General features: G+C 38.8%; 1 protein-coding gene across 2 annotated transcripts in view; it reads right to left on the bottom strand.

Moving 5' to 3' along the window:
• LOC135462165 (brain-specific angiogenesis inhibitor 1-associated protein 2-like) overlaps nt 1–10964 on the bottom strand; it is a 33106-nt gene extending 22142 nt beyond the window's left edge. For both annotated transcript variants that reach the window (XM_064739542.1, XM_064739543.1), the window contains exons 1-3: nt 10855–10964; nt 8070–8145; nt 6498–6590 (exon numbers count right to left, since the gene is read on the bottom strand). In XM_064739542.1, coding sequence (XP_064595612.1) covers nt 6498–6590; nt 8070–8145; nt 10855–10902 — 217 coding nt within the window. In that variant the 5' untranslated portion in view covers nt 10903–10964. The remainder of the gene's footprint in view (nt 1–6497; nt 6591–8069; nt 8146–10854) is intronic.
• Nucleotides 10965–12120: the final 1156 nt, after the last annotated feature.

Genomic DNA, 12120 nt, shown 5'->3' with positions numbered 1-12120 from the left:
GGTGAGCTTGATAGAGAATGGATCAGTGATTGTAGAACAGAATCTTATATCCCCAAACTCAGATACAGAGTTAGCAACTATATGTGTGTATGGTGAACCTGCTTGAGAATGGATCAGTGATTGTAGAACAGAATTATATCCCCATACTCAGATACAGGGTGAGCTGCTATATGTGTGTATGGTGAGCCTGCTAGAGAATGGATCAGTGATTGTAGAACAGAGTTATATCCCCATACTCAGGTACAGAGTCAGCAGCTATATGTGTGTTTGGTGAACCTGCTAGAGAATGGATCAGTGATTGTAGAACAGAATCTTATATCCCCATACTCAGATACAGAGTGAGCAGCTATATGTGTGTATGGTGAGCCTGCTAGAGAATGGATCAGTGATTGTAGAACAGAATCTTATATCCCCATACTCAGGTACAGAGTCAGCAGCTATATGTGTGTATGGTGAACCTGCTAGAGAATGGATCAGTGATTGTAGAACAGAGTTATATCCCCATACTCAGGTACAGAGTCAGCAGCTATATGTGTGTATGGTGATTCTGCTAGAGAATGGATCAGTGATTGTAGAACAGAATCTTATATCCCCATACTCAGGTACAGAGTCAGCAACTATATGTGTGTATGGTGAACCTGCTTGAGAATGGATCAGTGATTGTAGAACAGAATTATATCCCCATACTCAGATACAGGGTGAGCTGCTATATGTGTGTATGGTGAGCCTGCTAGAGAATGGATCAGTGATTGTCGAACAGAATTATATCCCCATACTCAGATACAGAGTCAGCAGCTATATGTGTGTATGGTGAGCCTGCTAGAGAATGGATCAGTGATTGTAGAACAGAATCTTATATCCCCATACTCAGGTACAGAGTCAGCAACTATATGTGTGTATGGTGAGCTTGATAGAGAGTGGATCAGTGATTGTAGAACAGAATCTTATATCCCCATACTCAGGTACAGAGTCAGCAACTATATGTGTGTATGGTGAGCTTGATAGAGAGTGGATCAGTGATTGTAGAACAGAATCTTATATCCCCATACTCAGGTACAGAGTCAGCAACTATATGTGTGTATGGTGAGCTTGATAGAGAGTGGATCAGTGATTGTAGAACAGAATCTTATATCCCCATACTCAGGTACAGAGTCAGCAACTATATGTGTGTATGGTGAGCCTGCTAGAGAATGGATCAGTGATTGTAGAACAGAATCTTATATCCCCATACTCAGATACAGAGTCAGCAACTATATGTGTGTATGGTGAGCCTGCTAGAGAATGGATCAGTGATTGTAGAACAGAATTATATCCCCATACTCAGGTACAGAGTCAGCAGCTATATGTGTGTATGGTGAGCCTGCTAGAGAATGGACCAGTGATTGTAGAACAGAATTATATCCCCATACTCAGGTACAGAGTCAGCAGCTATATGTGTGTATGGTGAACCTGCTAGAGAATGGTTCAGTGATTGTAGAACAGAATCTTATATCCCCATACTCAGGTACAGAGTCAGCAGCTATATGTGTGTATGGTGAGCCTGCTAGAGAATGGATCAGTAATTGAAGAACAGAATCTTATATCCCCAAACTCAGGTACAGAGTCAGCAGCTATATGTGTGTATGGTGAACCTCCTGGAGAATGGATCAGTGATTGTAGAACAGAATTATATCCCCATACTAAGGTACAGAGTGAGCTGCTATAAGTGTGTATGGTGAGCCTGCTAGAGAATGGATCAGTGATTGTAGAATAGAATCTTATATCCCCATACTCAGGTACAGAGTCAGCAGCTATATGTGTGTATGGTGAGCCTGCTAGAGGATGGATCAGTGATTGTAGAACAGAATTATATCCCCATACTCAGGTACAGAGTCAGCAGCTATATGTGTGTATGGTGAGCCTGCTAGAGAATGGATCAGTGATTGCAGAACAGAATTATATCCCCATACTCAGGTACAGAGTGAGCTGCTATAAGTGTGTATGGTGAGCCTGCTAGAGAATGGATCAGTGATTGTAGAATAGAATCTTATATCCCCATACTCAGGTACAGAGTCAGCAGCTATATGTGTGTATGGTGAGCCTGCTAGAGGATGGATCAGTGATTGTAGAACAGAACCTTATATCCCCATCCCTAAGTACAGAGTCAGCAGCTATATGTGTGTATGGTGAACCTGCTAGAGAATGGATCAGTGATTGTAGAACAGAACCTTATATCCCCATCCCTAAGTACAGAGTCAGCAGCTATATGTGTGTATGGTGAGCCTGCTAGAGAATGGATCAGTGATTGTAGAACAGAACCTTATATCCCCATCCCTAAGTACAGAGTCAGCAGCTATATGTGTGCAGGGTGAGTCTGGGAGTGGGGTTGAAGTGTGACAGCAAAACAATTTCTTGGGATTTAATCGGGTTAAGCTGGTGTAAAAAAGGGCATTAGATGTCTCAAGGACGAGTAATATAGGATTCAGCCTCTTGTGTGTAAGGAGGACAACAAAGAGGACATCCATGTTTAATAAAACAAGTTCAATCCATAATTCACAACAGAGAAGTGTGATAAAATCCTGCGCATAACAGAATTAGGCTGAATTGACACTCTGATTGTTCATACAATACATTGTACATTGGCCAATTGGGCCACTCTGCGTCAACAAATATTAATAGCTTAAAGACGCCTAAATGTAAAGGAGCAATTCCCACAAGACAGCTCCGATCAGCTTCCCTTGGCAGCAGTAATATCTTTACAGGAGAGGAGAAAATCTGCTGAACATGACAGGGGATATATGGAGGTATGAATGTTAAACCCTTAACAGTGACATCTAAATCTGAGGTAGAGGAGGGTAATGTGGGATGTCGGGTGGGTTTGTCAGCGATGCTGAAGGCAGCCACTGCCATTTGCAGGAATCAGATCTGTCCCAAACATCAAACGCCCCTCGGCACAATAAGACTGACCAGGTATGGGGTTAAGTACCCGGCAGAATCTCACTAAGCCGGCCGACTTGGCAGACAATCCGCCAGGTAAATACTTCAGCCAGGTAAAGGATGTCAAGCCTGACGTGAACTTCCCATGAGTGCGGTTTTGGGCCGCTGTAATTCCCATCCCACAAACCTCTCAGTCTCCAGAACCCCCCACACTTGACCCCCGACAGTTCCCAACCATAAGCCCTGGCCACAAACTTGCATTTCACTCCATTCCCAAACAATTTTGCCTCATACAAACTCATGACAAATCCATAGTCAACTCTTAATTAATCCATTTTTACCTGGCCTTAAACAAGACACAAAATGACTTGATGTACAAGCCTGAGGGGTATAGCTGGCTGTGAACGAGGACAAATGTTTTATTAACTGTGAACAAGAACACCTAAAACAATTTTTTTTTCTTAAGTCCTGCATGCAGTGAGTACACAATGTCAGCACTACATGCACTGAGGTTGATCTTTTTCCCAGCACCATTTACATTAGACCAAACGTTTACTGTTATGTTAATAACAAACGGAAAAAAAATTTTTTTAACAAAAAACACCAACCCAAATACGCATTAATTTTATGACAAACTGTAACATGTTAAAACGTAAAGCTTCATCCCGTACAGATACAAAATGATGAAAACCTGCACAGTCATTGCACAGTAACTATCTGCAGTATTTCACCCACAGGCAGTTCACATGCAATTTAAATGACAGTTCTGTTCCGAAATACCAGGTATGATATTATTTTTGTTACATCTGCTTTAAAAAGAGAAGGCTTGAGGGCAGGAGATCTTCTTCCACCTGTTTCATCCCACAGCAGACAGTTTTATCCATGATACTATAAACCCAATGGCATCAATATCAGTTTTCATCCATAAACTTATGAAATAATTCAGAGATATTGTTGTATTTTCTGCATATAATTAAATGATGGATTTGTGCAACTGTCCAACTCCCACTCAGCCTCCCTCCATACATGTAGCATCACTGGTGTCATAAATTACCATGACGTTAAACACTTTTTTGCAATGTTCAAACAGTTGACAGGTGAAAAAAGCATCCTGTATCAATCATGTCAAGTACAGTAAGAACATAATGTACACTGTATCAAAATTGGGAAAATGTCTGACATGCATATGTATAGACTAACATACCTTCATATTATCATAGATTTACAATGGTCCTTTGTGAACTTTATTATATCTGATATCAGACGCTCCGTGTGGCTTAAGGTAATACGAATGTTCAGTCACGAGTGTACAAGTATAGTTTCAGCTATAAGTACAATGATATCTGGTCCATCGACCACTGTTCATCAATAGCCTTGACATCATAAAGTGACAACATATATATAGCCTGAAATTTCACGACCATGACATAATATACATTGTCTGACCTGAAGAGATTCGCTAAATATGTTGACTGCTCGTGTTCAAGTATGTAGATTTCAATTAAAAGCAATCTTACATTATGCTGTTTTACAGTGGTCTTTTCTAACAATATTTAATGACACGGTTATTTTTTGCTCCCGTTGTATGCATGCCTTATTTTTTTATATACTGTTAAATAAAATATGATAATAATACCCTTCGGTGCACTACATACTCTTCTGCTATAATAAACAAAATTGCAGGATATTATGTGTTAACCAGGTAATAGAAGCATACCTTCTTAAATCAATAATAGGTCAAGGTCACTGAGAAACAATATGGTTCTTATTGATCCTTAAGTGCAGCAAACACTTAATAAAAACTATATAAATAGAGTTTTGGGACGATGTCACTTGAGTCCTTGTTTCAGTATAATTTATAAAAATGGTGTGGGCAGCAGATTAATTTTCATTTTTCCTTATCATTATTTTGGCTAATTTCTATAATAATTTCACTTCTTGTGAGAATTTCTGGTAAAAACTGAAATAATGACTTCCTTCAGGGGAACACTAAGGATAAAGTGTGACTGGTCTTATGTTACATATGTACTCAAGGGTATGTTATTCATGTGACTGACGTCAGTTTAATTGACATAAGAAGCCAGGGAAATGTCACATGACACGTGCCTTACTCCATACCAAATAAATAATACTAGATCAGATGTATTCTAGAAAGGAGTGTACATTTATGCTGAGACCAAATATGCGATCAAAGGATTCATTTGCTGAAAACTACAAAAGTTAAGGTAACATTTTCAGCATATCATATGTCTCCACTTACAGACCCAGGAAGGCATAAAAAAAGTACATAAAATGACAGACAATTTCTGCAGCAAAACGATTTAAATCTGAAGATAAAAAGCCTCTCTTGTGTCATATGATACAAAAATTAAATTAAAGGCACAAATAAATTTTAACAAATGGATAATTTATTTTAAAAAAAATTTAAGACATGACATTTGAGTGTGACAGACAGTAGAGTGGGGAGAATACCGGCAGCTGACACACCAATTAGGTTATCTGTTGGGGGGTCATACATCAACTTCCTTGTCTAAATATCCACGTACCTGGCTTACCTCAGGCACTTGACCAATGAAATCACAGATTTGAACCTAGCTGTTGCTGCTTTAGACACAGCTAAGTCAAGACATCTGTTAGGTACCGGGCTAATGGAGATGCTTTACTTCCATTTCAACCACTCAGAAACCAACAACAGCGTCATATTCATTTACTTACTTATTTGATTAGAGTTTTAAGAATACTTCACTTATATGACGGCTAACAGCATTATGACGGGAGAAAACCGGGCAGACAGAGCCCAGGCAAAAATCATGATCATCCGCAGATTGATGCCAGACCTTGCAACATTTGACAGGAGAGGAGGTCAGTATGAGTTAGACTCACGGCCATCACATTTGTGAGAGGCTCCTGGGTCACTGTGTTGCGCTAACCACTAAGTCATGGCCCCACCATCATATGAGTAAAACGAGTTCAGGCATGTCAGGTGAACTCAATATTTGCCGTATTTATTTACTATACAGATAAATTGGCAATCTGGTTGCCATGGCAATTCTGTACAGCTATGAAACACCATCACCTTTGTAGCGATGTATCCATAAAAAATTAAAACAGCACACGAAAAACAACTAGTGAATCTTATCTATTTATATATTACGTGTAAGGGGCAATTGGCAAACCGATTACCACAGAAACTATGGAAATGGACAAATGTCTGTCATGACATATCACATGAAACTGATACTAATGATGTGCATGTACACAATCCCTAGGACGGACAAAGATACAGACGGACGGGCAGATAAAACTGCGACACCCATAACATAATCTGCCTGAACTTCACTGTATAAAAAATCTGACTACACCGCAAAACATCTATCAAGTAAATACATAAATCTAAATTAAGGCTAACCGTAATACATGGGCCACACACCACAGCTTCTGGTTGTTTATAACCCAGTCAATAAACATCAGAATTTTTATACCATGAGGCAAGCTACTGTTCACTGTACAGCACTGAAAGGATATAAAGCAGAACAGACCTGGTTTAACAACGCACTAATGGCAGGAGATAATTTACTCACCTAGTTCTCTTGTAGCTCCTTTACAGTTTGCCCGACAGTTGTGGCCTAGTTTAGATATAGCATCTATGTACGATTTGGCCATGACAGATGCCCCTACAAATATAACAGCTCCACATTAGGGAAAAGTGAAGGAAAGGTTTACATTTTCTATGACGATATCAAACTTTATTATTTATGTACTATAAAGTAACTACTGTGATGTAACAGAAAATTAATAAGTTAAAAAAACCCACATTTTAGAAGTTAATTTTATGGAAGTCAGTGCTGAATTTAATTCATTTAATCCACTTTAATTTGAAATTTTGAGATCCCTTAAGTTAGTATATGTAGTTGAAATATGGAGATACCCAACATCATTTAAGAAACTAGTAAAGTGTGATCTAGTAATGTGGGTATAGTCTGGTAATGTGGGTGTAGTCTGGTAGAGTGTGTGAAGTCTGATAATGTGGGTATAGTCTGGTAATGTAGGTGTAGTCTGGTAGAGTGTGTGAAGTCTGATAATGTGGGTATAGTCTGGTAATGTGGGTGTAGTCTGGTAGAGTGTGTGAAATCTGGTAATGTGGGTATACTCTGGTAATGTGGGTGTAGTCTGGTAGAGTGTGTATAATCTGGTAATGTGGGTATACTCTCGTAATGTGGGTGTAGTCTGGTAGACTGAGGGTAATCTTGTAGTATGGGTGTAATCTGGTAAACTGAAGACAATCTTGTAGTGTGGGTGTAATCTGGTAGTCTGGGTGTAATTTGGTAATGCAGAAGCAGTCTGGTAATGCAGGTGTAATCTGTTGGACTGAGAGCAAACTGTATATACATATGCTTGGGGTTTATCATCTTACTTTTTAAAAAAAAATTTAGTCATATGATGACAAGGAGTCATTAGGTGTGTGTACATATACTGTGTCTTCTTGTGGCAGGGCGACCGCCACTGAAGAATTGTGCTGTAAACGCCAGGCATGACACCCCACCCAGTCACATTATAGGCACTGGATCAACCAGTCCTGTTTCCTTGCTCTAACCTCTTAGTGGTGAGCACCCAGCAAGGCAGCAACACGTACTATTCTTTAAAGTCTGTTATGACCTGACACAGGTTTGATCCCAGTATTCAGACTTTGAGGCGTACTCTCTAGCCATTAGGCCATAATGAGTCTATAAATGAGTCTATTTGGGTGTAATCTGGTAGTGGTGGTGTAATCTGGTAGTGAGGATGTAATCTGGCAGTTTGGATGTAATATGGTGGTGTGGGTGTAATCTGGCAGTTTGGATATAATACGGTGGTGTGGGTGTAATCTGGTAGTGAGGATGTAATCTGGCAGTTTGGATGTAATACGGTGGTGTGGGTGTAATCTGGCAGTTTGGATATAATACGGTGGTGTGGGTGTAATCTGGTAGTGAGGATGTAATCTGGCAGTTTGGATGTAATACGGTGGTGTGGGTGTAATCTGGTAGTGAGGATGTAATCTGGCAGTTTGGGTGTAATCGGTGGTATGGGTGTAATCTGGTAGTCAGGATGTAATCTGGTCACTGAAGTGTCAACAGTCTATCTTAGGGTGATCAGGTTTCGAGCTGACATTTTACCTGTCAAGGCTTTGTGATATGCTCTGCCACAGACTATAAGGTTCCGCACACCTGGGTTGAAGCTTTCTGTCAGGTGCTACAAATACATAAGTAGACACGTTACAAGCCAGGTTAATTAATATACACTAATTATCACATGGCTGTGCAGTCTGAACCTCAGACATATAGGATTGTCTGGTAAATCCAATGTACATGTAATTAATTCAAATCCAATTCATCAAAGGATAAGCATTCATTGGTCATAATTTTGAAACAACCTCAAGCTGCAGTAAATTACATGCAAATAAACCTGTAAGGTATACATTAATAGCTTGTCTGTTGCTCATAGTTTCAGTTTTCTGGGTAGTCAATTGTGAAATCAACATTTCCTGATGCTGCAGCTGTCAATCATATGTCCGCTCTAAGTGTAGCAATGAACAGCTGATAAGCCCCAGGTGGCCTGGCTGCATATTAACAATCAATTGACACAGACATCAACCGGCTCCAGGCCACCTCGCCATATTTCACATAGCATTGTCTTCATCCACACATTTCAGTGACCCAGTTAGAGTTGGTAAAAAAGGCTTGTGGACCAGTCTCTCCTGTCAACAATCCAGTTTGTTTGCTGTTACTGGGAGAGGAATTCCTTGGTCTAGATGAGGAGCTGACAGGAGGAGCTTATCTAGGTCAGTCTTCACCTTTCTGACAAGACACAATTGGGATTGTCCCAGCACTGTTGTAAAGCCTCAGTGATGTAACACCTTTGATATGAGAGGAGGCCAACGACAAACAATCTCTCCGCCAAAGACCACATCTACACCCTCTTGGACTTTCTATATTAAGACTTGTGCTATTAAAGTGTACACAAGCCACAAACTTCATTGCAAGGGCTTCTCTCTCCAAGGCCCATCTTTCCTCTAGGGCTATTGATCACCTTAAAAATCAACAATTAAATGCTGTAGGAGATCTTCTGTCTATGGGTGTACTTGACTCTTGCAGACAACCGGCCCACTGTAAAGCTGACATTAAACAAATCCTTTTTTCCCCTCAGCACAGTGACAGTCCTGTGCACTTCATGACATTTTACTAAGAGGTACAAGCAACACTTTGACAAGTAAAATTATGTCAGCAGGGAAAACAAACAGATGTACTTTAGTGAAAGATGTTAAATTTTTATAAATGTACATGAATAAAACTTGACCCTTTTCAAAAACACTTTGGGACATCCACACTGATATGGTCATGTGACACAAAATCAATTTACCAGTAATATACTTCATTGTTTCTACGAAATCAATGTTTTTTGGGACATTCAGATGGATTTATGCACTACTGGCAGTAGAATATCGATGTTATCCATCCATATAATCAGTAAGGCCCTACCAATTTAAACTGTTATATGGGTGGAATTTTAGATGGTGCTACCTCCACAACAAGAAAAAGAAATAGGAGAGATGAAATCTGGGCAAATAAATAAAGGTTATTTTTCCAAATTTTTCCAACTTGAACCACAGGCAGACAAACCTCTTCACTTATTTGATCAAAACATAACAGTTGCTATTTATTTATTTATTTATTTGATTGGTGTTTTACTCCGAACTCAAGAATATTTCACATATAAGAGTGCAGCCAGCATTATGGTCAGAGGATAACAGTTGCTATTCTCTATCCTGCAAGTGAAACAAAAGCAAGTATATGCATATGAACATCCCATAATACATCAATCTTAACTGATGCTCGGGATATTTTTTATTTATAAAATAAAATTATAAATACTTCTTTGGCTAATTAAAACCTGTTCCTGCTCACTGAAGAGTTAGACATTAATAATAATTTAGACTATTCTGTTAAATTACATGCCCATTAAATACTTACAAATTTTATACATTATTTGTGATTTTGTAGCTTTCGTGAATTGCAGTTGATTTAAAAACCATGCATGTAACATGTAGGTCTATGGCTCATATAATTTTTATTATGTTTATGACTGATGATGACTTGAATTCATGTTGAACACAGCTCCTTGGTTCAAATCCTGTCATTGTTTTTATTTAAACAAATATGATGATATAATTTTGGCCTATACTAGTCACTTAAAATTATTTTGCACAATACATATCTGTTGCTTTGGATGCCCATCCCAATATGCCGTCACGTAAACATATGCAAATTAATAACAAACAACGGCTTTACTAAATGTGTTTACCTATTGCAGTGGAAAACTACATTCCTGAGTGCATAGCATATACCTAGATGCTATACCTACACCTATATGCGTATGCATCATGCAGTTAGGTAGGCCAACTGGTACATGGCAAGCCTAACGAAAAAACGAAAACTAACAAAACATATGTACCGCCTATACACATACAAGCAGAATTTGGGGTGGTAAAAACAAAATATATAACTTCAACATGAAATGTACACGCCCTATCGCTTATGTGACTGGATCTGGTTTATTAAATCAATACATGTATGATTTAAAGCACAGCATTATTATGTAGTATTTTCGCACAATTTTAAATTTAAACCGGCACTGAGAAACATTCATTCGTTCGAATGTCCATGATACTAGGCTGGGGGAGACGCTATTATGAATGATTGCCACAATGGCAGAGAGGTCGGGTCGGCCTTACACTCGACTCATGCGCCTGTCAGTGACAATCTACTCTACGTATTGTTTACCTGTACACACCCATCTATCCTCCACAGTGACGGGAAATTCAGCCAGGGCAGCTCCACGGAGCTCAGCCAAACACCAACCTGTTGGTCATCTGTCACAGTTATTCTACTGGCGTCCACTTACCTTGTATATTGAATCGGTCAGTTTGTGTAAATCCTCGCTACCCCTCATGCTTGCGGTAGAATGAAAAAGACGTTTGACAGCAATCCCACCGCACTTTTTCGCACCTGTAATGTACCTCCCTCCCTAGTTCCATATGAACGTCATGGGGTCAAGGGTCACCCATACCCTTTCCTTCCTCCAAACACAAATGACTTCTCTGGCTATGGCGGGAAAAGTGTAAACATGTTTAGTGCATGTGTGTTTTCCGTGTGCACGCTTGACTGAGCTAATGAACCCAAATGAATAAACGCAAGACTTGCTTCAATTTTTTCGTTATTAACTATAATATATCTGCTGTTTAGAATCATTGATATGATGTGTATACGTAGAGCACAAATACTGACTGGCTTTACATTTTAATAAAATTAAGCACGGTTTGTATAAAGTATACTCAGCATGCAGAAAGATTTATTTATTTATTTGATTGGTGTTTTACGCCGTACTCAAGAATATTTCACTTATACGACGGTGGCCAGCATTATGGTGCATGCAGAAAGAGAGGACTGCTTGATGATTATTTCAACATTTGAATTTAAGTTAAATCACCACTTAAAATCAAAGTAGGCACTTAAAACTATGCATTAAAATAATTTCATTTATTTTCTTTTATTTTTGTGAAGAGAGAAATTAAAACGTTCAATTAAAATTCCAAGGTGAACTTTTAATATGTAACATATACTACCGGTGTTTTATGAACTCTGGCGTCAAGGAGTTTTCCGCAACTCTAAACACGGCACTGACTGTTCGAATAACTCTTTTCACCCAAGGGTAGAAGATTACTGAAATCATGTTCTCAAACATTTCTCTCTTAGGGTGAACAACCGGAAAATACGGTGTACAGTCATTCTTAAACATCGTCACTATGGCCAATAAAGCCCACCACAATCCATACGTTTCATTGCCTGTAACACTCTTCAAAAAAATGTAGAAATGTAAATGAAAGTAGTTTGAGGCATAGTTTTCGTTGTCTGTTTGATGAACCTTACTCCATATTTTAGTTTCTTCTTCTTGAACGTCAGATCCAAGTGTCATGTATGGGGTACTGCTAGTCAAAAGGATGAACTTTCACTGAAAAGTTTTTTTTTTGGCTTTTTTTTTTTTTTTTGATATACCGGTACATATATATATATATATATATATATATATATATATATATATATATATATATAAGGTCAAAACTGGAGTTGACCATACAGAAATAGCCTACTCATCCACAGAAGCTATAGC

Source organism: Liolophura sinensis, chromosome 1, assembly GCF_032854445.1.
Source record: "Liolophura sinensis isolate JHLJ2023 chromosome 1, CUHK_Ljap_v2, whole genome shotgun sequence".
NCBI lineage: Eukaryota > Metazoa > Mollusca > Polyplacophora > Chitonida > Chitonidae > Liolophura > Liolophura sinensis.
Note: the sequence above shows the minus strand (reverse complement) of the source record. Positions and strands in the feature narration are given on the sequence as shown.